This window comes from Pyrgilauda ruficollis, unplaced genomic scaffold (genome assembly GCF_017590135.1).
Source record: "Pyrgilauda ruficollis isolate IOZ18807 unplaced genomic scaffold, ASM1759013v1 scaffold83, whole genome shotgun sequence".
NCBI classification, from domain to species: domain Eukaryota; kingdom Metazoa; phylum Chordata; class Aves; order Passeriformes; family Passeridae; genus Pyrgilauda; species Pyrgilauda ruficollis.
This window is the reverse complement of record NW_024530266.1, coordinates 1,622,353-1,648,930: the sequence shown is the minus strand read 5'-3', so window position 1 is coordinate 1,648,930 and position 26,578 is coordinate 1,622,353. Positions and strand designations below refer to the sequence as shown.

The window sequence follows — 26,578 nt, the reverse complement described above, 5'->3', positions numbered from 1 at the left end:
TTGACAAAAATATCCCCTGATACCTTTGGCAAATTGCTTACATTTCCCTTTGCCTCACTTCCATATCTGCAAAATGGAGCGAGCAGCAAATCACAGCTTCTTTGGGAGAATATACAGACAATAAGGAACTGTGCTGCAGTATTTCTTGAGACAGCTATGTCTAGCTGTATTTCTCTGCACATGCAATATGTATATAGAATAGAAAGAGACATACATTTACCTATGGGAAGTTTGAGTTTCTTTCGGAGGGAGATTCGTCGGGAGCGAGAGCGGGAGCGCCTGTCTGTGGTGGTTCCAGAGTGAGCCGTGGTGCACTCGGATGTGTCCTGCTCAGACTGACTGCTGGTATCACTCGCTGCACTTTGTGACTTAAACATCTTCCTCCAGAAGTCCTTGCGTCCCAGATTGGCCCCTTGGATTTGCTCATCACTGGAACAGAAGGTATGCAAAGCACGAAGTACATTTCAGTGAAGTTTGAATGCTCAGGGAAAAGAGACCTCCTTTCTGCAGCCCCCTCCTAACCTCTCTATTGCTTGAGGTTCTTTCATTTTGAATTCCAAATATACTGTTCTTAGTGGGACATAAGCTTGATGATACACTCAATGTTGTTCAAGACACAAAATAACAATCTTTTCTGCCCTTAGGCACTTGTCCACTGAGGCAGAAGGTCATCCCCCCCTCTACCACAGACAGCTTATCTCCTGTGTCCATCAGCTGGTGCACATGGGTGAGACAACCCAGGCCAGACAGATGCCCAAAAGGGAGTTCTCTGGTTATTATCAGCCCCCAGCTGACAGTGAACATCCCTGACCTTGAGAGCGAGATGTAAAGAGATAAGCAAGCAATCATTAACTGAGAGACACTTTACAACTATAAAAGCTACACAAGTTTTAATGGAGGCAGAAGTCTCCTACACACTCCCTGGAGACCTGTAGGGCTCCTTCCCCAAGCTTGGATGCATCTTGGTGGTTACTTCTCCAAAAATTGAAAGCAAACGATTTTTTTTAGGTATGCCCCACCAGAAACTAAATGGTAAGACACACTGAATCCTAATCTAAACTATTTCTTATGTAGCTGTAATTTATTATTTATTATTACAGCACACCAAATTGTTCCATCTACTAGTTGTTTCTTTTGTTTTTCTTGTGTAGTAAGTAATCTGTTAAAGTCTATGACAGTTAAATTTGTATCCATTAAAGAAATCATTTTGTAATAGACCTAATTGGCTGTTGTTAAGAACCTGAGGAGTGAGAGCAATCTGGGGTGCAGGCTGCCCCTAAAAAGAGGTACTGACAGAAATCTGAGTCAAAGGCAGGACTGGTTTAAGCTTTCCTTTCCATTCATAACATCCATTGAACAGGTCATTCCAATTTTTAGTTTCTACACATGAAAGTAAACCACCTTCTTTATGTCAAAATGAACTACATTTATAAGACCACATTAGTAATTTCTACAAGCATTTGTACCAGAAAGCTTTAGGACATCATGACAGCCATTTGTGAACCTGCTCATTAAGAACTGGAATTGGGACAACATTTTTTACTATATTCTTGAGATGTCCCATGGCTATGGCAGGGCTCAGAGAGGAACAACTTGCTACAGTCCTGCAGAGCAGTAAAAGGCTTTGTGTTATCCCTGCTGTCTCAGCAATAGTGAAACTTTGCAGGCTCAATTAAGGCAGGAGAATATGTGTTGTAGAGCTCTGGGCCCTTGTGCAAGCAATGTCTTCATGCAGTGCATCTCAAAGCTCTTTAACAAGACAGACACGTATTCAGAGGAGTTAAATGACTTGCCCAAAAATCACTTAGGGACTGGTGGCCATTTGTAGAATTTTATAAAATTCCTAAGAGTATTGTCTAAGTTTAGTTCAATGGCAAATGGCAGAATTCTTTGGACATGGATTTCAGATGTACAATGCCAGCAGCAGGTTGATTCCCTGTGCTGAAAAGGGAACTACAGCAATCTTGGGAGCCCAAGGCAGGTCAGGAATGGGCTGGCTCTCACTGAAGCATTAATGACTCTTAGCAACAACCCGGAAGCTGAAAATTAATAACATCATCACCTGGGAATACAAAGCATGCTTGGAGAACAGTTGTGGTTAAATCTCTGAGGAATTAACATGCTATTCATTCATGGTACACAATACTGACAAATCTCCTGCACTGTCATTTGCAAACCTCTGATGTTTCCCTTCCAAAACCAGGATGGGTCCAGTTGGCAGCACTGAAAACAGGCATTACCCAGTCGGTTGTAGTAGCTCCTGTGTAGACACTCAACAGTTTGCTGTACTATCCAAACAGGTAAGTCTGCTATCCTGCCCATTTGCACCAACCCCAGAAGGGAGCAGCTGGCACGAACACATTGAACAATTCAGTATTTACTTACTGCTCTGGAGTTTGCATTGGGCGGCTCGAGACATAACTCCGGCATTCATCAGGGGCAGCCGAGGCCTGGCCTTTGTCAATGATGACACTTCCTGCCTCAGATCTACACAGACAAGATAAACCATCAGCCAAAGGAAAGGGATGGCCCATCTCATGGTCATCACATAGAACTGGATATGGAAACCTGCAAAGTAGCTTTAGAGATGTGCCCTTAGCAACTTACTGTCTCTATATACATATTATTCCCAAAAAAGGCATCAGCTCTTAGCAGCAAAGCCAAAGTTTCCAAGACTTTTTCAACTCTCTTAATCCTTCTTTCCAACATTTTAATAAAACAAATTCCTCAAAGCACCAGAGGACATTTCTTCTTGATAAAGAAGCATGTCAGTATTAGGTTTCTTCTGGGACTTGTTTTGCATACCAGGGTTTGCCTGTCAGAAAAACAGGTACACATCCCAAAGGATGTGATGCATAATAAAAAGTACATCCATTGAGTGTTTTGAGAGTGACACTGTGCTTCTTAGTTCTCTTAACCTCTCTTTATCCCAGTGTTTCCTGTTCTCTTATGCCTCTTATATGAGACTGCCAATGATTTTCTCTGCAAATTTGTTGCAGTCTCAGGTCATTAAATTTTAAAGGAGGCTGCTGCCACAGCAAGAGTCTGTACATCAAGAACTGGCATGCTATAAATATAAAACAATCCCTTGGGACTTCCTCTATTTGTGTTTGGCACAGATAGTCAGAGTCATATGTAAGTCAGTCATTTACCTTCTCCCTCCTGAGACTCACCTTTTGCTCCCAGAAGGTTTTGGCTCTTGCTCTGTTTCCTCTGTCTTTTTTCCTGGTATTAACTTTTCAGCACTGTCCAAGAGTGCACTGAGTGCCACTCTCCTAAATACATTCCCATGAGCCTCCTTGATAAACTGGACCAGCTGTCGGATATCACAGTACAAGCCCTGAGCAGCAAGACACCATCGAAAAAAACCCAAAAAACAAGTTCAGTCTGCAGTTTCTAAAGAAGCAGTGAGAATCAGTACTTTCTGAGGTGCTTCACCAGGCCATTACTTCCCCTCTGGCTGTTGTGTGATCTACTCTTCAGGTGTATGGTTTGTGGTTTTTGGCTGGAAACTCATAGTGCACCCAGAAGAAGCAGAGAAGGAGGAGCATTATTATGGAACATGATCTGCAGTGGGATACAGCAGATGGAGAGGTATCAGAGGCTAAAAGACCTGTGAAATGAGGGAGCTACAAAGATGACTTGAAGTTTATTTTATACCATTCATCTAGACCACAAAAGGCATTAAATACCTCAGGTGTACGTGAGAGGATGTAGAGTGCAAACAACTGCATGTTTTTTTCAGAACCAGTGGGTGTCTAGGGATTTTTTTTATTATTTTAGAGCTTCACATCATATGAAGAGAGAGGAATGACTCACTCATTCCCCAACCTCCCTCCTACACTCCAGGCCCTTTTTAGATCTGAACATTCATACACATCTGTGATGTGCAAATCACCTCTATATCTGAGAGCAAGGGGATGGAGGGAACAATTTTACAGGGCTTGAGTTTTGACCTGTGAGCTTTCCTGAAAGACTTTGGCTTATTCTGAGAATTCCCAGCTAGGACCAAAGGAAAACAACAACAAATAAAAACCCCAACAAGCTTATAATTGCACCTATCTCCTGATTAAGTAGTTTTTTTTTTTTTTTAAAGTAAGATATTGACCACAAGATTGACTTTGAAGAATGACAAAACAACAACAAATCTGCACACATGCTTTACATGATGTATTCTCCATACAGGCACAATTAATAGTGTTACCCTTAGGGATAAGTTTCACCTTACACACTAAAATAGGGTCTAGAAAGAAACACAATTTCTAAGAAAAATTTACACTTGGTGCTCCTAATCTAGGTCCAATAATGGCGCATATTTTTCTCTGTGCCACTAAATAACCTCTTATGAGAAACATTCCAAAGGAGGAAAACCCATAAGAACTAGATGATTTGGACGTAGGTAGACTACACTGCTGGTTTAAGGCATTAATGTGGTTTTCCTTCTCCTACTTCCTTCACCTCACAGAGCACTACTGCCCCTTTAGCTGGACTTCACTGTCACTACAGCTCTGCTGTAACGATAGAATACAAGAACATTTGTTGTTTGCTTCCATGAAAAATTCTAATTTCTGATAATAAAGCAGGTGGCCTGAGACAACCTGCTGAAGTACACCAATTTGGAAGAAGAGCACTCATGTCATCCAGTCTACTAGGAAGACAGCATATACATAGCAAGAACCAACACCTTCCTTTCCTCCATGTGTTCAGTAAATTGGAAGTTTGTCTAAACCTTGGGAAGATCTACCAAGTTGCTGTTCAGTAATTCACATAGTCTGGCACCAGAGGGCCACATGGTTAACCAAGTGAACTGCCTTTGGTTTTGCTGAAAGGTGATTCATTGCAGCTATGATTTCAGAATCATAGAGTAACTGAGGCTGGAAATGACCACTAAGATCCTTGACCACTAACACAGCACTGTCAAGTCCACCAAAAAACCACGTCCCTGTTTCCACATTCACATTCTTATCTTTCAAGCCCCTTCAGGGATAGTGATTTTGATGCCTCTGGTTTTAGCTTTTATATTTTTCACATTAGGGGATGGTGAGCTCTCTTCACAGAATAGGGAGACAAAAGAATTCCTTCTCTAGCTGGGGACCAAGGACAAATGATCCAAATCTCAAGCCCAAGAGCATAAACAACATGGACTGAAGAGAGAAAAACAAGGATGGGACTTCACAATCTAAAGCTGTAATTGGACAATTAACTCCAATATGCAAATGGACCAGAACTTATAAAAGTGACAGACCCCATGACCTGCTGTCCATTTTGTGACCATTTTGGTTCATCTTGGGTGTAGCCCTGGCTGGGCTCTTATGCTGCCCAAGGTGGATCCATTGAGGCCTTTTAATGAATCCCTGCTTTATTCTTTAACTTTGTCTGGCCTCTGTTCTAGGTCAGCCTTGACAAGGCATCAGTTTCACCACTTCCCTGAGCAGCCTGCTCCAATACCTGACCTCCCATTTCAGTGAAGAAATTTTTTCCTAATATCTAATGTGAACTTCATCTGATGCATCTTGAGACCATTTCCTTTTGTCCTGTCACTTTTACCTGGGATAACAGACTGACCAACACCTTGATACAACCTCTGTCAGGAAGTTGTAGAGAACAAGAAGGTCTCCCCAGAGCCTCTTTTTCTCCAGGTTAAGCAATTCCATTTCCCTCAGCTGCTCCTTGTAAGGCATGTGCTCCAGACCCTTTCCCAGACCCATTTCCATTTTTTTAGAGAAAAAACTTCTGAGTGTCCCCAGATTCTGAGATGCAGCTTCACTAGTGCCCAGTACAGGGAGACAACCACCTTGTTAACTTGGTATCAAAGGCTTACCAGGTTTTCTGGGCTGTGGAGCTCGTGTGTAGTGGATGCACAGCGAGTGATCAGTGACTTGAACATGGCACTCACAATAATACCCTCCACACTCTGGGCTGTAGACTTGTTGTCCACGGTGGTGAAGTTGTTCCCAAATCCAGCCTTATCTGTAAAATTTAAGTGTAAGCAAGTCATCCTGTTTGGAACAGTTTAAAAGAGAGGGCTTAAAGACACACGTAAAGGGATTATGATACATGAGACAAGGAGACGTCCCCACCTAATATCCTATGCTCAATTCTCACAATCCCATCCCACAAAAATACAGCAGAAGCAAAGGGTAAAATACATGATAAGTATGAAAGTTTCCCAGAAATAGCTGTGAAAAGCTGATAGTTTCAATCCTTATGAAAAAGAATTGAAAGTATCAGGACAATTCTAGCTTTGTTCCATCCGCATCTTTCATTTAAAGAAGTGCAGAATAAGACTTCAAATTTGAACAATAACTCCAGTTTTTCTAGTTACCATTCTAAGGGATAAGAGGTGTTTGATTAAGCAGCAAAGTGACAACACCCATGAAACAAAAATCTTCTGAACTATAGGAATGCTTTTCTTGGAAGGTGCACAAGAATACCAAGCTTTCAGAAAGACTCAAAAATAATTATGCATTTACATGAATTACAAAAAACATCCCAGTTTCTTGAGATGAGAGAAAAGACTCTCAAGAGCTGCATAAGCTGACATGTTTCAAAGAATAAGCCAGTCAATAATTGATGAATACTTAGGGAAATGTCATATGGGAATCTTGCTCATGAAAACTGGCTATATAATGTTCTTTGATGCTTTCTCTGAAATTCCTGGCATCAAAGACAGGCTAATAAATTAGTCAGCCTCCCTGAGTGTTTCAGAGGAGCTATTCCTACTCTGTAAACAGTCACTTTTAAACGTTGTTTCATGCAGTGACCAAGCATAAATGTTTGATTGTTCTAACATAGAAGGTAATTTTCCTAACTTAAAAAAAATCCTCAAACCCCCCTATGTAAAACATGTAACTGCAGGCAAATGCATCTGTGTGTCTATATTCTCATTCATTCAAGCAGTCCTTGCTGCTTACTGTGATGCCTTCTAAGCTCTGAGGCACCACAGAGGGTTTTAAAGCTCAGTTATACCTCCATTCAGAATAAACTGTATATTAAATTGGCCATTCCACCTGGTGCCTTGTCACGTTATGAAGCAGAAAGCTTCCTGCCCAAGGCATGGTTTAATGAAAATTAAACTCTGTGAAGAGCCATGAACAAGAGATAGGATGAATCAAAGGGAGCCCTTCAATTTCAGGTGCACTGTATGCTACAGGATCCCAAGGCAAGGTCACTGTGTGGTCAGATCCAAAGAGGTCCAACTCCCTTGACCCCACTGGCTAAGGATACAGTTTACATATGCTGAGAACAGCAAATCACATTTTGTAGTTTGTGAAGGACAAGAACGTGGCTTCCTTCTGATGGCACAGTTTAAGACACACAAGTGACTGATGCCAGGAATACTTACTGTCAGTGACTGGCTCCATGCAGAATCCCAGTAAAGCATGAAGGAAATCCACCACGTTATTGAGAGAATCCTTGTTCACGTAATCCCTCACGGTCTGCCGGAATTGCATCTTGTCCAGTTTGTACAGTTTCGTGAGGCAGTTCTGGGCCTACAACAGTGCCCATAAATCATATCACATCGAAGTACATGCTCAAGTTTTGCTAACAAGAGCAAGGTAATTTTGCACTTAGCCAGTGTTCTGCTGTCTCTGAATGGTCCCATAACAGGACAGGTTCACCTCTGGAGCCAACAAGAAATTCAGCACAAAAGAGAGTGCACCAGTATGGGTGCCACTGTTTGGGGTGTATCTCATGTCCTCTCTTCCTGTGCCCAACCCCAAAGCAAAATCTCACTGGATGTAAATGAACTGGGAATGCACCACCTCTGTCAATGATCAGTGCCTTGGTGGAACAGGTTCTTAGCCTCAGGCATCTGATTTTCACCCTCCATCTCAGACCCAACCTAATGAATGCCCCTACACCCAATGACCAATTTACATCATACGAAATACTAACTTTTTATCTAAAAATTATTAATTGGTAACTTCTTATCACAAAGCTACCCATTATACTGGGACCCCATGCAGGCTAGAGTTAAAAGAATCTAAAATGTCATCTCTACAGGAAACATGAACTCTCCTGTCCTCTACAATAGGGTGCTTAACTTTCCAGTAAACTCAGACATGATTGTCCACGCAGTCAACACAAACGCTGCATGCAAAGCAGTTTGGCCAGACAAACACACAGAAAATGCAGCAGACTTAGACATGTAGGAAAATATTTTCCTCAATTCAATGGGCCTGATAAGAACCTTGGTTCCAAGAGACATATTCATTTATACTTGATGTTATGCACAGGTCTAAATGCTTTGCTGGCTCAGCTCCAACAGAAAAATCTAACTGACACGGTGATGAATATGGTACCTGTTCAATCAGTGCTCTGTGCAGAAGAACCTTTCTACTGCTACCACTGGGACTCTCTCACCCCATCTTGTCCAACTGTGTCCACTCCTGCAGAACCTGGAAATCTAGCTAACACAAGAACACTGCAAGGACACAGGGCAGCCAATCCATCTCTGAGAAATGAACCTCAGAGCCCAGAACCTAATTATAGCTCTGTTGGCACAGCTCAAGCTAACCAAAGCCATGGAGAAGAATGTGGTTCACACACATCCCGTGGGATTAGTAAACTCTCATTATAGTCATGAAAAATGCTCCCTTCTGCAAGCACACAAGGTGAGGAGGATGCAGGCACTGAGAAGGCCTTTGAAAGGCTCCCATTTAACAGGGAGTTGGGCTGATCTCAAGGAGACAAACATCTGGATTAAATCTGATGTCTGGGCTACATTCTGCGTACTTTCCAAGGTCTTAACTGGGGCAGAACCAAAAATGTTAGGAATCAACAGTGATGACCCACAATATCCATCAAAAGGGCACGAGTGAGTCTTTTACTTCCTTGCAGAACAACAGAACAAGTACAGTGCAAATACAGTGCACTCCAACCATCAGGAGCTGATGGAGCAGCCCAGCAGCAATCAGTCATAAGCACCATTAGCAAAGGTGGGCATACTTACATCTCAGACTTTTGGATTTGCACAGGCAACCCAAGATAGCTGCACCTCTTGTAATAGCACACTCTTTTGGGGTACTGTCCTGTGAAAAATTACTAACACCAGCTCACACATGGAATTTGCTCCCATGTATTGTCCCAACCCATCCACTGGGGTGGCCAGAAGCACCCTGGGCCCCAGGTGTGCCCTTAGAAAGCCCCAGGGACTGGAAGGCAACACTACAGCTGAAAATCTGCTACGGCTGGGCTGCAACACAGTCTGTGAGCCGGGGCAAAAAGCAACACACTGACTGTCAATACAGGGAAAGCTACAGAGGGGGGAGGCAGCCATCTCAGCAGTACAAGGGGGGACACTTTAATGAGCTTTAATTCTCTTACATTCTCCCGAAATACCTGGAGTCTCAGGCGATCTCCAGAGAGCCCTCGGTGTCCTTCTCCACAACCATAGGCACAGCCCAAGGACTTCACAATTTTGATCAGCATTGTGAGTGCCAGCCTATGGGTGCTGACAGATGGGCCTTCATCCTGAGGGTCACAGAGGGAAGGACAGTGTGTAACCGTGGCACAACCACTGGCATTCTGTTAGCATTTTATTTTTGACTAACTGCTTTCCATTTCCTATCTCAGACACTCCATTACTGAGTTGTTATTCTTGAAGTGTTTACTCCAATTGTTTTTCAAGTTTAGAGACCAGCCCCCTCCTTTTCAGCTCCCATCAAAAAGTTATGCTATAAATGTGAAGATGCTACATGCTGCTATGCATACCATTGAGAACTTACTTCAAAAAATTAACCCTGGAAAACAGAGCTGGCTTGGCTGAGTTGAAAACCAAGCTTCTTTTTAAAATGTCTTGGATATTATGCTACCATAATTATGCCACTATTGCAACCTCAGAGGTCAGCAATATAGCATCTCTTGTCCAATTCTCACAGCAATACTGAAAAATTTAAGACTTCTAGTAATCAAATAGAAAATAAACTGTGCTCACATACTGCGTTCCGTTTTTCCTTTACAAGCTATGAATAACAAACCTGAAAAAAACATTGTCATTGAGGGCTTCAAACACTTTGTCAAGGTATTGAAAATGTCTGTGCAGGCTCACAAACTCCATTTTCGGCAGCTGCTTCTCTGCAGTAGTTACAGTGCTTGAATTGCTAATCATGTTCCTCAGCAGAGCCCCAAGTGAGCACCAGAGCAAAAGAGAAGGGCAGTTGCATACACATGCATACTCAATCTTAGCAGACATCAAAGTACATTTGGAACTGTATGAAGAGAGACAAGCAAGACAAACCTTTTCTTGTTTTTTGTCATTCTTCTCATAAGGCCCTCCTCCTCCTCCACCACCTCCATCACCTCCACCACCTCCTCCGCCACCTCCTTCTTCTTCTCCATCTCCAGCTCCACTAATTGGAGGTGGCCCAAACCCACAAGCTGAACCACAAGCAGCCCCTTTAAGCTGGAAGGATCCTTCACTTGGTCTCTTTTCAGGGGCCTCATTTTCTTTGTTCTCACTCTTCCTCCGAACTTTCTCCACACAGGGCACCACACCAAGCTGCAGTAAGCATTCCACAATGTTCAGGGCCACGTCACAAATCCGGGAACTGATGTCGTGGTTCAGAACCAAGTAAACAGCCTTCAGGACCACCTGAGAGATTCAAACATCATATTTAAAGCCAGAATTATTCCCTCTCCCAGTTTTATTTAGAAATTCTAGATTCCAAAGACTCATTACAGCAGGCACAGTACAAATTCTGAACAAATAATACACAACCCTAAATACCAAAAGCCTACAACCTAGATGTCAGACAAGAAACCACAGTCAGGCTGAAAAGGAAACCATGAGATGACATCTGTGAGCCTGAGAACACTGCTTCAGTGCACCAGGAGCTGGCAAATCATTGAGGGGAAAGCAGAAGAAGTGAGGTTTAAGGTGCTAGAAGAAAGGTGCTACTCAGTCTTACACTATTTTATAGGGAATTTGGTGCATGCCCCAGGAACACAGCCATTAGGTAATACCACTAAAGATCCGATGTGTGCATTCCACATGCACATGCGCTCCTTGCAAGGAGTAACAGGAGTTGCAGTTTCTCAGAGGAGACTTTTAGGATATGCACAAATGTATCTGACTGACCTTTATACACTGCTGAGAGAAGTCATACAAAGAGGTGGAGGAAAAGCCCATCAAACCCCTGATCTCAATGGAACAGCTATATTGACAGAAGAGGGACCTGGCTTTCCTCGTTCCTTGCCAATTACCGAGAGATCCAGCATGCCATTCTTGTGGACAAAGCTGCTGGTTCCATCAATGTGATCTGTATCCTCCAAGCAGCTGTAATTGATGCAGGAGTCTGTCAGGCTCCGTGGGAGGTTGGCACATGCCAGTGGCTCATGGGGCATCTCAGGGATGGGCACCTGGTTGCAAAGCTTCCTCATGTGCTCGCTGAAGAAATCGGCGTACCCCACGTTGAACGAGGCCAAGGTGGTGTTGAAGGTGGCCACGGTGATGGTGGAGATCTGGGACCGCACTGCAGGGAGGAAAACAGCGACCTGTAAATAAATTCTATCTCTATAGCTATGGAACAGAAGACTGAGGCTGCTCTTGTCTAAAAGGAGCAGCTCTTAAAGTGGTTTGTAATGCCAAAAGAAACCACAAGCTCCTAATTCCTATCACGTGTACAGGGATCAAAGGTAAACTCACTTCTTCTTCTAACACAGTGTAAATTAGAACATCCCCAAGCTTGTTCTAGCAGTTCATCTCTCTGGCAGCTCAAGCTGATGTTAAATGGGCAGTCAAGTAGATCAGGCAACTCAGACATTCTAAATCTAATCCAAAAGGACTTTTCTCTCTGCATTAATCCAGTGCCTCATCTTAAAAGCAGCAGTGCCCCTGCAAGGCAAAGACAAAGAACTCTGCAGCTGAAAGACAGGGGTGAAGGCAGCAAAACTGCAGCACAACTTTGAAACAGCTTTCCAAGTCGCATCAATCTAGAAAATTTCATCACACCAGTTGAAAAAAACAGCACCTATAACAGTCTAAACCATCTCCAAAATTCATAGCTGTCTGATGAGAAAGGCACTGCAGTCTTAAGCTGACAGTGCTCAGAGACAGGAACTTTGAACTGCTCAGGTTAGCAAGCTGGCTTTAAGTGCAAATTTTTATCAAGGATGCCTCATATTTTCAAAACTCATGCTGATTTCCAGGTAACAGTGATCACAATTTCCCACACCTACTGCTTTGTAAGTAGGTTTATATACCCTCTAGTGTTGAAAGACATCCACAGGGTTGTTTAGACTACCTTGTGCCAGACAGTATGGTAACAGGGCTAGAGAATAACAAAGAACCTCTTCCTGTGGCTATTAAATATAAACATTTTCTAATTAATGAACTAATGACATCTAATACATTTAATAAGCAATGACTCAGAGATGCACTAGTTATATTATGTACATAGCAACTCACCAGAGGGGCAATCACATTTCCTGACAGCTTGTGCAGTTGTGCCAGCACTGAACTGGCACATTAATTAGGAGACACATTCTAAGGCCAACAGCAGTACCACGAACTAGGCCACAATTTGGTCAATGAGCAGGGCAGGAATTAGCTGCTTGTATCAGAGATTTTCTTTCTGACAAGTGTGACTTTTTAATGGCATTCACTGAAATTTGTATTGTGAAGATCATAAAGATTGCATTAGGGCACTTTGCTCCTGAGCTACCAAATTTGATGAGTATCCAAAGGCAGATTTTTTTTGCTTCACTGATTTTTTGCTTAGTTTGGTTTGAAATGGGTACCAAAACCCCATATCCAAATCCTACACAGAAACACAGAATAATTCACATTGGAAAAAACCTCTCAGATCATCAAGACCAACCATCTCCCTGTTCAAATCCAGTTTAAAGATCTTTCAGTGAGCCTTGATAACTTCTGTGCAAAGATCCTTTTCCCACCTTGGGTCAAGAGTAGCCTGTCTGTCACCAATAGGCCTGGTGTCATGTAAACCAACCCATGATCAAAACCCCCAAAATTTTGCCAGTGTCATCAGGCACAGAGCCAGGTGTTGATCTTCTGGCTCCTCCTGCCCTCCCTCATCACATCCTACAACTGGGAGGCTACAGGAGAACACTATTTTTGCCCCTCTTACCTTAACCAGTCATCCCAAAACCCTGAAGTCTCTCTTGATTACCCTGGGACTACTTGTAATTTCACTGCTACCCACCAGAAAAATCAATAATGGATAACAGAAAGCTTTCTCTTCTCATCTTGAGCCCAGGCCCCAGGGAGGCAGTAGAATTCTCCAAGTAATGGGTCAGATCTCCATACTGGTCTTTCTGTTCCTTAAGAAGGCAGCCTCCTATGACAGTGACCCACCTGTTTTTCTTTACAGCAGCAGTTTTGACACAGGGCATGGGCCAGTTTAACCTCTTCCACACCTCCAGCATGGATGAACAAGGTCCTTCACAGATGAGATGTGCCCAGATGTGCCCACTGCACCAGGCAGGGACTTGTGTCATTGCCCCTGTCCCTTAAATCCCCGTGTTCAGCCCTGACAGAGATAAGAGAAGGGTTTCTCCCTATCACAAGTCCCATCTATTGTCTGTGACATGGCAGTCACACTGGTATTGCCATTTCTCCAGAGACCTTCAAAACACAGGGGCCTCAGGGAAACTTTGAGTAAATTTCAAGGCTGACCTCCAATCAGAATGAGGAGAATTAAATAAAAAACCTTGCGATTTCCAGCAAAATCCAGCAGCTGTTGACTGCATAGAGGCATTAAATATCACAAAATTCCCTGTGAAACCACTAAAGATAGCAATACCAAGTTTCTGTTCACACTTTTGTGTTGGTAAGGCAAGAAAACCTCAAACCATGCCTTCTCCCTGCTGATGGCCACCAACTGTTTTAACAACTGCTCCAGATAAACATGAACTGTTTGAAACTTTTTTCTTCATAGTACATAAAAACCCTCAAGAGATACAGAAAGAAAAAAAGGAAAAATCAATTAGTCACACACATGTAGAAACACTAACTCTTCCTTCCATTCTTTGGGGTTGATATTTCAGTGAAACACCTGTCCTGATGTGTTAAATTTACCTTCTTTGACTGTGTTGTCTCCATGGCTGTTGGAAGGGTCTGGCAGTTCAGAGACCAGTGTGTGATGGGAGTGCGAGTGCCGGGCGCTCAGCCCCTCCATCTCCGTCGCTGTGTCAGAGCTTCCTCTCCTGGTAAACTTCCCTAGGGTGACGACAAGAAATGGAGATTTTGCTTAGCTGCCTGAGAGGTGGCTGGAGACAGCAGCTGTGGTTAAAAATTAAAGGATTGGAGTCTGTAAAAATCAAGGTTTTTCATCACGCTGTGAAGCAGAAGTAAAGATTATGGTGGGATCCCTCATGTGGGTTCATTGACACAGAGACAAATGATCCAAACTCTCTGCAAGGCTCTTCCCCTCAGCACATACTGATTTAGCTGACACCTGCATTCTTAACCACCAGCACCTTCGAGAAAATAAAACTGGTCTGCACTGTATGACTCCACCCTTTGGGACATGCTATAGGAATTTAGTTTCTTCTCCCCTTGCCCCCAAAAATAAGTATATTAGAATGAGGAGCACTAAGGCAAAGGAAATTCTTCAAGAATACAAAAAAAATACTGTTTAGTGAACTATGAAACTTGAAGTAGCAAATTGTTAGGTTCAAACACTGTACCTCTGCAATATCAAGACAGTGTAAGCCTCACTGAGAAAATATCCTATTTATTGTATCCAATACGCACTCCAGGAAAACTGTGAATAGAACGTTTTTGGCATACTAATGACATTGTTAATGATACTAATGACACTGCTGCTAACAATTGTCATACTGTTATCATAATAATGATACTGCTGCCTCTCCAAAGATTTCTCTTTTCAAGAAGGGAAGAGAAAAATTCTTTGAATCTGTTTGAAGCTGCACTCGGGCAATGCTTGCTACCACACAGGAAAGCGTATTGAAGTGGAACAGAGATCACTACAGGTTCCCACAGTAGCTATTATTCCAGTAAAGAAGTTTTCAGAGAAAGAGTGAACTGAAGCATTAGTCCTTCAAGGTCTGCTGTGAGCAGTTACCAGCAGATGTGTAATGCAAACAGAACCAGGAACACAGGGTGACAGAAGGACTGGATGAAGGAACAGCCCCTGCTGTTCTCCGAATGCTCACGACAGGAGCGACACGGAGCCTGGGGCAGACCCAGCGACACCTCACCTAAGATGGTGGTTGGCCACCCTCCTCTCTCCATGCCACGCCGGTCCTCTCCGATCCCAGAGAAGCTGCCGAAGGAGAAAGTGCTGCGAGTGGGGGAGACATCCAAGTGATCCTCGTGGAGCAGGAAGGGCACCCCCATCCGCCGCTGCCGCTTCTTCCCGGTGTGGTGGAACGGGATCGACCCTTTGCGCTCGCGCTCCCTGTCCTCTTTGCGGCTCTTGAACTGCAGGAAGAGCAGAGATACAGGAGCAGTTAAGAAGCTTTGAGGCATGAAGAGCAACCACTTCAGGGAAAAAGATAACACAGATATATTTCCCCAAGTATAACTTTGCACTCTGAGCATTTTATCTTGGCCGTTTCCCATGGTGGAATCTAATTGCATGCTGGGATCCTGTGAGCATTTAAAGGATTTCAGTCTTGCCCGAGGCTGGGATGGATGCCCTCAGATAATTCTATGACATTCTTTGACCTTGAGCATGGAATGGATGGTTGGAAATCCAGAGCTAAGACAAGGCAAAAAAAGCAGAACTCACTGAATTAGCTGGAACTACAGAGAGCACTGGCACTTAAAATTCAGCACTGTTTGAGCAGCCTCCTCTCATGCAGTTCCATCAGGACAATTACTTGAATAAAGACTTCAGTATTATGTTTGGGATGTGCATATAAAAACCAATATAATAGCATACAGAATCAACTCCAATGAAAAGGGATGATGATCTCACATATGGCATGAATACATATTCCAAGCAGACCTCACGAATATATAGTCTGAGCAGACCTTCAGAAGCTACTTAGGGAGACACTAAGGTGCTGAATCATAAAGTGCAGTTTTCCTTCACTCACCTTTTTGAAGATGTTCATCCCCAGGTCTGTGGAGAGATCTGGAACTGCTGGTCTACGCAAGTTGGTCAGTGAAACCTTGGAAAATGCCTCTGTGCTTAGTGACTTTTCTTCCTCATTACATTTTATTGTAAGATCCTGCAGCTCCCAAAAGAATACAAGCACAAGGAGAAATAGAGGACAATCAGCTTGGAAAAAGGAGCTACTTCCTAGAACTGTCATAGGAGCACTGCTGAGAAAAAGACCTCCAATTCATTACACAAAAAAGTTGACACACTTAAAGAAAAATAAATTAACAAAGTTTAGAAACTTCCAGAATTATTTACTTTGTCTAACTTTTCAGTCACCAAAGGAAAAAAAGTACAGCACAGTGTGGGAAAAGCCTCAGGAATTGCTGTCAGCCTGATCTGGTGGCATGGAAGAACACGTTTGATTCTGATGCCAGGAATGACTCTAATTAACTGATGATGTCCTTGAGATCTTGGTTTAAGACCATGAGCAATCATAATGGCTACCCTTTCCAAAGTGCTTCTTTAAGACCTATGCCCTTAATAACATACACATTTAAATACACATTTTGGATCTAAGCTGCAATAAGCAGCACTGTCCCTTCAAGAAACTTAACGTTCAGAAAATTTATTTACTCAAAGAAATCTAAGACTTTTAAATCAGTAAACATCCTTTGCAGGGCTCCTCATCCATCATTTTCATATGAAACCTCCCCCCTTCCTATATCACAGAATGCCCCACAACAGCAAAAACCATGATGCTCACTCAACTCACCTCTGCATCAAACAACACAGGCTACACCTGCCTGCTGCAAAGAAGGAAATTGGCACAAACACAGCTTCCAGCCATCTCCTCTGAATAAAGATCTAATGCCAATCTTCCATGAGATGTTTCTGCAGCTGACCTGACCAAATTCCCTCAGGATAATTTGCTTCTGCCTGCCTAAATATCAGCTATTTTCCAACTGAATGCTCTTCTTCTTTGCTGTCCCACCAGAAATATTCAGCTGAAAAAGCAGGTCATGTTAAAACACCTTTTTTTCTTTCAATGCAGAGACAGCCATATGTCAGGGACAGATGAAGTGACCACGATGACAGGTTTAGATTCTGCCTAGCCAGACTGCAAGTTGAAGAGCCAGCTTCTGCAGCACACAAGTGTGCAGTTTTATGCTCAACAAGGTCCAGCAGAACCCAGTGAAGCCTTTGCAGCTTAAGTTTAACACCTGTTCCAGTGTTTGCAGTACCAAATATTGGGGATCACATATTTTTTGCAGACTTTTCAAACTAATCAAAGACTATCCCTGAATCCTCCCTCTTAATTTCATATATCAGGACAAGAATGTAGGAGACACACAGCAGCAAGTCTCCTCCTCAACACTGTTTGTAGTACAAAAGTATGCTTATCTACCACTTTGCATATATGAATAAAATTCAGAGGAGTCACAAAGGAAATCCAATACACAGTAAATAAGGATTAAACCCTAGCCACTCTCAACAGTGAGGCCACCAAGTACTCCATAGAGCTTTTTTCTTAGCCTTTATAGCTCTCAGGCCCCTTCTGGCTACAAAACATCGTATGAGGTTAAGTTATCTTTGTCCATTGGTTACTACTAAGTTTAGTAGGTGGTTTATGATCACCGAGAGACAGAGTAGGGCCTACTGAGACACAAACCATGCAAACACACAGACACAGTCCCAGCTTTGAAATCTACTCAGGGTAGGTATCAAGCAAACACCAGAGAAGCAAATCACAAAATTACTTTAAATCTGCAGTGTGGTATCCAATGCATTTTAATGAATCAATCCTGTTGAACAGTGATTAAACACATGGCTATCCTGTGCAATAGACTACGTGGATTTATTATAAGCATAAGATGGACAAGGCAGCAAAATAGTTTGGGTTTGATGTGATTTGCAGGCAGATGTGCTTTTCTTTACTTTGCCTGCCACTTTATATCTTTCCTGCTGAAACACATTGCGCAAATGTTTTTGAGAAGTTATTGATCACCTTTGAGTAGAAATGATGACGCTCTGTTAGGAATTTCAGGTCTAGACTGAAAAAAACAGGCTTTAAGCATAACTTTGTGTCAGAAAAGCTTGCGAAGTCTCAGCATACAACCCCTTGTGTTAACAGAAAGGACAAATCCCAGCCTTTGCAAGGTGGCAGTCTCAACAATGAACTAGCAGAGAGTCTTGTTTGATGAGACTTATGTTTGATGTTCCTATAGCCAGCTGGGATGAACCAGAACCCAGCTGCTTCTGTGCATTGCACGAGTTTCAGTCCTCAAAGCTGTAAAGAAGGGGGGCATGAGTTGAAAGTTTTGCTGCCTGGAAAACCATTTCACTTCCTCCATCACAGCTGCTCTGCTTAACAAACTGGAACCCTGGAACAGAATTCTATTTTAAAGAAGTATGGCAAAAATACAGTGGACTGACACAGAGGTTACCAAAAGCACTCAAACTCAGCCTTGGAGAGAAGCATGTCCTGGACAGAGTCCTCACATTAACAGTCAAAATGTACCCAGTGGAATTGCCAAATGGATTAACAGAACAATATTAGAGAACAGCAATCGAGTCTTCTGCAAGTGAAATAGCCTAGAAAAGCAAGACCTAGCCAAACCTGTGAAAGGAAGGAAGTGTTTTACAGAATAAAGAGAAGAACCAGGGCAACACTAATGCAGCCAGTGCCCATGGAAGACAATCTCATTCACACTGCCTCTGCAAACCACTGACTGCACTCCCTGCAGCACTGGGAGCTAAATCTGCTAATATGCAAAACAACCAGGCTGTTATGAGCAAGAGCAAAGCACAGTACGTGCATGGAAACAGTGAAACACATCAACAGCAATGTATTCCAATTTTCCCTCCAGGAGATGATATTAAGGAGGGGTTTTTGTACACACACAGCAATCCTATAAAGTCTCCAAGCACAGGTAGATTAAGATTTAATAGTAATTCTTATCACCTGGCCTTAATGGAGCTATGGCAAGCTTTAACAGGGATGAAACATATCAGAGATGTTACACTGAAGTATAACACAATTTAAACAACACTGCTGCTGCTGAGCCCTTAGAACCACAAGTAACCAGCAGCTCTCATAATAATGGTAAGAACATCTATAAAGTCCTAAGATCTAAAACTAACAGCAGTAATATTTACATTATTTACGCTTGTCTTCTAGATTTTGAGCATCTGGGGTCTACTGGAGAAAAGATATTTCACCTTCCTTCCAGTCAAAATCTGTCAGAGCCCCGAAAGCAGCAATTTGAGGAAAAAACACCAGGAATTCTGAGATTTCCAACACAAAAAAAAGACATTTGATAGCAAAATGAACAGGTCTTTTATTTGAGTATGTCATAAAATTGAATGGCAAAAATAGAATCTCTGCTGAATTTTGTAAGGCAGTTCCACCAACTAAGTAAATCAACATTTGCTGCACATGACAGGAAAAGAGGGCAAAACCTAAAAGTAGCACAAATCCACAAGGAGATTAACTGAAACTGCAACAACATTCCTTTTTTATCCCTGGAACAGGTGAACAACACAAAATAAAAAAATATTTAAGCTCAAACACAAAGATCTTTACTGCACCAAGGTCAGGAAAACAGGGCTGATTGTCCAGCAAACAGGGAACAAGACTTGACACCTATTAGGACAGTTTCTCTACTAAGATTTTTTTTGCAAATATAAAAGTTATGTAATAAGAATAACCACTGAAGTAACAACACGGGGAGTTTTTGCTCATTGCCACTGTTTGCCAAGCCTAATTCCATATTTTAACACAAGTGTTTGTCTGAAGTGTGCAGTCCTGTACTGAACACAGTTCCTTTTCTCTCATTTGAGGGAGCACACCAGGGAAGCTCAGTGGGTCCTGACCATTACACTGCAATGCAAAGGCATCGGTAACCATTTCTTCTGACAACTGCATTAGTACATTCTCACATTAAAAGGACATTCTCACATCAAAAACTAATGTTATCCCAGTTCACCCTAGATTAATTATCCCAAATCAACACTCCAGCTTTCAGCAGTCACCAGCTCTGACTCTCTGTATCAGATTCTGCCTTCGGAACACTCAGTGTTCTCATGGTCTCTTTCTGAATCAATGCAAGTACCTGACTGTGAGACTGATCTGGAAGTGAGCCAGCACCAAAGCTGTGCCCCTCACAACAGTGGTTGTTCAGCAACCACTCCACAGCATCACCACAACAGTGGCTCTTTTCTTACCGACAGCAACTGCTTACCTGGGTTTTGTGGGTGTTCACCAGAGAGGGTGCAGCAGCCACCATGGAGCTGCTGCGAGGCCTTGGCAAAGGGGTAACCTCAGGCTCAGGTGGCTTCTCTGGTTTCTCCTGCAGCATGTGCCTCAGCCTCTGCAGGTAGTACATCAGTGACCACTGCGTGCCCTCCTCGGACCAGTGTGGCTGCAGCAGGCAGCGCAGCACAGCCACGTCGAAGTATGTGGCGTAGCGAGACTTCTGGCACGGTGGAATCACCAAGGACACCCTGTTCCAACAAGCAGAGTAGAAATATTAGTCCTCAGATTCCTCAGGCCATCTTAGATGCTCAGCTCTCTACATAAAGGCCTTTGGGATTAAGGCACCTAACTGAGGAAAGCGTTATTGAAGGCACCTAACTGGATACTTGGCTTTCAGATGCCCAGAGGACTCCAGTACACACTGTTAAGTGTTTTCTTGGATAGGCTGTTTTCTTAAACTGTGATCTGAAGATAAGCCTACAGTAATTTGTTCAGCAGGAAACAGACAACCCTCGAGCATCTGCAGTTCTGATACTCGTAATACACATTTAGGAATGGTTTACATTTGTACACATCAGGCATTCCTTAAGAAAACGCAGGCAAGGCAGCTAAGTTAGTTAACCTTTTAAGCCAATTCAATTGATTCCTATATAAATAAAAGTTACTGTGGCTGCAGCTCTCTTCACAGAGAGCAGCAGGCACAACTTTCCCAAGGATTTCTCCTAGGGAAAGGCAGTGAGAAAGCTCAGAGAAAACAATTCTTATCTCTACTTGCTGCTCCTGTTGTTTGGCAAATGTGGAATGTGTTATGGAGATTGTTTACCCAAAGTGATTTGTTAATTGGACTCTGTTGATGGTTGTTTGGACTGATTGGCCAATTAGGTCAAAGCCATGTCCTGACTATTTGAGACAGTCACAGGCTTTTCTTTAGTATAGTTTTAAAATATACTATCAGTGTAATATAGTATAGCTTAATAAAGCCTTTGTTCAGCCTTCTGAAATCATGGAGTCAGAGCACATTATTCCCTGGCTGGGCATGCTCTGCATCAACAAGTTACTATTATAGGCATTTTTTGCCCAAGTGTTCTAAAGAAAAGCACCCTTTAAAACCCTCATTACAATTTCAAAGGCCTTATCAATTTCCCAGTGGATTTTAATAAAGAATTCCCTAAGTATTGTAGAAATGAGTGCACACAAAAGCAAGATAGCTGTAGCAAGCTTCGAAAATGAAAATCTAGGAAGTTCAGATTTCAAAGGCATCTATAGGCCATTCACAGCCAATCTTCTCGCTATAAAATGCCCCAAACTTTTTATTCCTAATCTTTTATACCACTTTTCTCCCAGCAGAGTACAATTGGCCTGATCTACCCTCTGGACAGTCACTAGCTGTCAGGAGACAATGTGTCAGAAAGAAGTGAAAGAGAGTCACAGGAATGAGAATCACATGGTAAGAGGTGTGAAATCCTGGGGGTGGTGCAGAAACTTTGGAAATGTTTTTTGGGTTTTTTTTTCTGTCTGCTGAATACACATTTTGGAAGTTTCCACTCTATATTAGAAACACAAATCTGTCACCTGCTTATTTCTGGAATTTTGGGATTCTATAAAAGTTAAGAGTGTTTTCATGCACTATATTCTCAGGCATTTGAGAATCATCACAAGAAGATCAAGCTGGCGTTTTGTTTTTTGTTAAAAGCCATTTTTATTCTCAACTCTGCAGAACAGCATGCCAACAGTGTGGACAGGTCATCCCCATCTCCACCACATTCTGAACAGATGGGTCCAAGGCCATGGTCCAGGAAAGCCTTAGGGAGCAGCAGCAATACTGACCCCTGGGCCCTCTGAGCACTGAAGTGCTTTGCTGGATCTCTGCCCTGTGCCCCAAGGCAGGCATGGGATTGGCAAAGCAGAAAAGTGTGCATGGAACACCAACACCAGCAGGAATCACATGAACCCTGCTCCATCTTACATGCCTGGAAACAGGGAGCAGGTGTCAAGGCTGGGCCTGGATCAACACATGGATGCAGAGCTCAAACTTGCAGAAGATGGTTTGCTGCCAGCCCCACAAGCCAATGCTGGAGGCACTTGGAAACTGCAGACCAGCCTGTGTCAGCATATGCCACACTACACAAAATACACACACTCAAAGTTTCTCCTAGTGCTGTATTCCAGGTAAAAAGGCTGCAAGTTTGACAACTTTGAAATGAGCTGTCACAAAAAACTGAATTAGGAAAGAAAACAACGTGAAATGGGAATATGCTGTAACGTTTTCCCCATAAACCTGATGTGAAGGGTGGTTTTGTCAAAGCTTAAGCTGTGTCACATCGATCTAGCCTGCAAAAAGTCAGAAGTATACTCAAAGTATCCCAGAAAGGAAATAAAACCTGCCATCCCAGTAGCAATTGTGAAAGGCTTCTGCAGGACTCTGAGCAGTGTGTGGGGCTAAACAAACAGCCTTTCATGCTCCCCTTTCTGTGGCACAGGCAAACCTGAGGCATGACACAGGCTGGAGCAAGGCATGTTCTCCTCATGAAATATTTGTAACTTTCTGCAAAGTCTGTTTCCCAGGCAGCCTGTCCAAGGTAGCAGCTGGATAAAGGGCTGTGGTTTATTTGCTTCAAGATTAAACTGTATCATGTCTATATGGAGAATTACACTAAGTGGAGGAGCAACACTCAGCTAGGATCAGAACAAGCCATTTGTTTAGGCAGTTCCTGAAGAACCAGAAATTAAATTCTGTAGTTCATTTAGAGGAAAATCTAGTGCTTGTATAATCAGCTCATGGTTGCCTGTGACTGCAGGGAAAGTGGAAACACAGCCTTCCTTCAACCCCCGGCCAAGGACAAAGGAATACTTTGGCTGTTGGTAAGCAGAGTAAACAACATTTGTTCCACAGTTATCTGTTGCTTGGCAACCAAAGCTCCCTGTACAGTTTTAACTCATCAATGAGTCCTGCAAATGAGGAGGCATAATGATGCTCTCTTCAAAGCCTGTCTGAAGCTTCATCCCCATGGCAACAACCAGACCCTGCTTGATAAATTAATCACCTGATTCTGTCTTCTTAAAAGGCTGCTTATTTTTAACAGCTGTGCACTCTCTGAGCAGTAGTGTTCACACACAGAAAGGCAGCTCTGTCCCCACCTTCAGTTTTAGTGGCTCACATTAATACAAATTAAATACAGATCCAGAACTGACAACAGGCTTGATAAAAACTCCCAAGGGAAGCTTCCTGATGGGATGAGAGCCTTAAGGAATAGCATTTTCCTTTGCATCAGTGAAAGGATGCCCTGAGCTCCCATTTTGAGAGGTCAGAGCTGTTCCTAGCTGATATTCAGAAAATCACTCCATCCTATACTTCTGTCACTGTAAAGAAGCCATTTCTTTAAACTGCAGTGTTTTGGATATGACATTTCTCAAAAGAGATAAGAAACAGGACCAGAGTTTTTAGGTGTTCAAGTGACACTCCTAAATCCATAGATTCAAAATTACAGCCCTCTGTCTCTGAAATCTCTGAAAATACTCATCAACTTTATGGCACTACTGAGTGTCCAGCAAGACTGAAAATCTACTTCTACCTTTCTGTGCCCAAATCTAGGTGAATTTATTAGTGCCAAGCTGGAAACCAGAGCCTGAGCACTGCAGGACAACCTGGAAGCATGTTTACATAGCTGTGCTTCTTTCTTAGTCTGTTCCTTTGGGTCAGTAAAGCCAGCCACGCAGCAGGATGCAAAGGAGGCATAATGAAGGCAGTGGAGAGAGGCTTGCAGAAATTCTTTGCTAGGGGGTGTAGATAGATAGAATGTAGGAGAAGAGAAATAGTGGTGAAGGTAATCTCACCCCTAAGGGGTTACAGCTGTGCTAATTATCAAGAATTAGGAACAGGCCACCCTTAATAGGCCACAGCTGGACCCAGTTAGGATGGGTATTGTAAAAGAGTAGGTTGGCTGGTTGAGAAGTTAGATGGAGTTTGTTGGCTGTGCTGAGAAGAAGGAATCAGTGCTGAGAGGAGCTGCCCATGAGAAATCACCAAGAAGGTATGAAACCTTTGCAACAAGATAGCAACAAGGTGGAAAGAAAATCTGGTCAGAAGGAAGCCAGATAATATACCAGCTACCTGAGGCTGAATCTAGCCTAGAAGGGGAGAACCTGAGGGTTGTTTTTTTAGTCTTTAATTCCAACATTCTAGAAAAGACCAAAGAAACTGTCCCAACAGTCCAGCTAGAGATTTCTCTGGAGAAAGCAGCATTGAGTAACAAGTGCTGCCATCTTTTTCCATCACCCAGAACTGGGATTTGTTGAATTAAGAATTTGATACAAACATCCAGCACTCAGCACGTCCAGACAAAGTGGATTAAAGATGGACAGTGATCTCCACCACTGAATCATATGAGCCCAAGTTTCTCCTTGAAGGTCTTTATACCTGGGATGTGCAGAACTTCTCTCCTGGGAGGTCTGGGAGGATACACTTCCCTCCAAGGAATTTCCAGGATGGCATGCTGAACCAGAAGCCTTTGGAGGTACAGGATCTGGCTGCGCTGTCTCACAGACCACCTGCAGTCCCTTTGGATAGTTGTAAAAAAGAAAATAGGTAAATAAACATATTTATATCTCCCATGATAGTTGTATAACCTCAATTTGAGCTTAGACATGACAGTTACTTGCACCATGGAAAAACTGACCAAGCCTGAGCTTCTCAATACAAGGCATTGTACAGGAAAAGGGTACATTGTACAGCTCTTGCCCAGAAGAATGCTTTGAGATGGAAGGGACCTCAAAATCAACTCTCCTGCCATACAAAAGACCAGGCTCTCATCCTGTAAGACAGGATAAGGTCAAGGAAATCCAGACAGATGTACCCCATTGGTTCCACTGCAAACAAGGTTGGGAGTCTTAGCTGTGAATATATGTAATTTCTGGAGATTAAATACTTAAATTCAATACTTAAATTTCTGGAGATTAAATACAATTTGAGCTCAGACATAACAGTTGCTTGCACCATGGAAAAACTGATCAAGGCTGGGGCTTCTCAATACAAGGCATTGTATAGGAAAAGGGTATATTGTACATTGTACAGCCCTCTTGCCCACAAGAATGATTTGGGATGGAAGGGACCTTAAAAATCAAGCTCCAGCCTCCTGCCATACACAAGACCAGGCTCCCATCCTATAAGATAGGATAAGGCCAAAGAAATCCAGACAGATGTACCCCACACCCTTTGGTTCCACTGCAAACAAGGCTGGGAGCCTTAGCTGTGAATACCTGTAATTTCTAGAGATTAAATATTTAGGGTGGTAACTGCAAGTGCTCTTTCAATATTTATTCCCCCCTCCTTCAGCACCTTATTCAAGCTTGTCAAACCTTGGCACACAATTTACCTCAGTACGTCCACTGTCCAGATTAGGGGATTCACAAGTCACACTCTGATTATTGGTGGGAGAACTTCGCTTGGCTGAGGAAAGAAGTCAAAGCAGGACATTTCAGGAAATGCCTCCTACACTATAATGCCCCTATTATAAAGTATTATAATAAAAGGATAAACCAGAAAACAAAGCCATCTATCTGCTTCAAACTTCCTAGGCACTAGTCACTTCCTAGCCATAAAAAAAAAAAAAAAAGGGACTGTGTTAGTTTTTTCAATTCTTTCTATTGTGCTGTCAACAACACTGTCTACTGAAAAATCTCTATTTCTTTAAAATTAAATTTGAATATAAAATTCATCCTAAATCCATTCACCATCAATTGTGTTTTCCTGTGCAGATTAGTGCCTTTTATTTTGGAGGTCTTCATCCTATTTGTACATATATTCAGATCCTTTTCTAGGTTACATCACTCAGAGTAATTGTGATTTCCAATTTGCCAAATGCCTTCAGCACAGGAAATGACAGCATGGAAGTCATACAAAATTTGAACTGTAATACTGCAGCAGAACAAGGGTATCACACAGACTAGGATGACAAGTCTTGAAATCCTGTTGAAAGATGTGCAGATATGACTGAATCAGACTGACTGCAAAACAAATACTGCAAACCTTCTTCATTAGTTTTTATTTGTTGTTTGAAGGAAAATTTAAGTAAATTTGACTCTTTTTTTTTCCCACTTTGAGAAGATGCTAAGATAGCAGCATCTTCCTAGACATAAGAGACCTCATTCCAATTAGTACTTCTGTCCTGCTGAAAAAACTTTCAAAACATAATGGAGCATTTTCCTTCTAGACTTCACTTCTGAAACTATTTTTAGGGACTTTCTGACCACACATAGACCTATAGAAAAAAAATCCAACAGTCAA

General features: G+C 42.6%; 1 protein-coding gene across 3 annotated transcripts in view; it reads right to left on the bottom strand.

Annotated features, from left to right (window-relative positions):
• Positions 1-26,578, bottom strand: part of UNC80 (unc-80 homolog, NALCN channel complex subunit) — a 124,820-nt gene that overhangs the window by 85,501 nt on the left and 12,741 nt on the right. Inside the window, exons 6-19 of one of the 3 annotated variants that reach the window (XM_041487671.1) lie at positions 25,668-25,741; positions 24,713-24,852; positions 20,282-20,543; positions 16,033-16,167; positions 15,190-15,412; positions 14,045-14,185; positions 11,209-11,477; positions 10,244-10,597; positions 9,331-9,477; positions 7,346-7,493; positions 5,822-5,970; positions 3,174-3,340; positions 2,386-2,487; positions 215-429 (exon numbers count right to left, since the gene is read on the bottom strand). In XM_041487671.1, the coding sequence (XP_041343605.1) occupies positions 215-429; positions 2,386-2,487; positions 3,174-3,340; positions 5,822-5,970; positions 7,346-7,493; positions 9,331-9,477; positions 10,244-10,597; positions 11,209-11,477; positions 14,045-14,185; positions 15,190-15,412; positions 16,033-16,167; positions 20,282-20,543; positions 24,713-24,852; positions 25,668-25,741 (2,526 nt within the window). The remainder of the gene's footprint in view (positions 1-214; positions 430-2,385; positions 2,488-3,173; positions 3,341-5,821; positions 5,971-7,345; positions 7,494-9,330; positions 9,478-10,243; positions 10,598-11,208; positions 11,478-14,044; positions 14,186-15,189; positions 15,413-16,032; positions 16,168-20,281; positions 20,544-24,712; positions 24,853-25,667; positions 25,742-26,578) is intronic. The other 2 variants (XM_041487670.1, XM_041487672.1) reach the window with 2 other exon arrangements.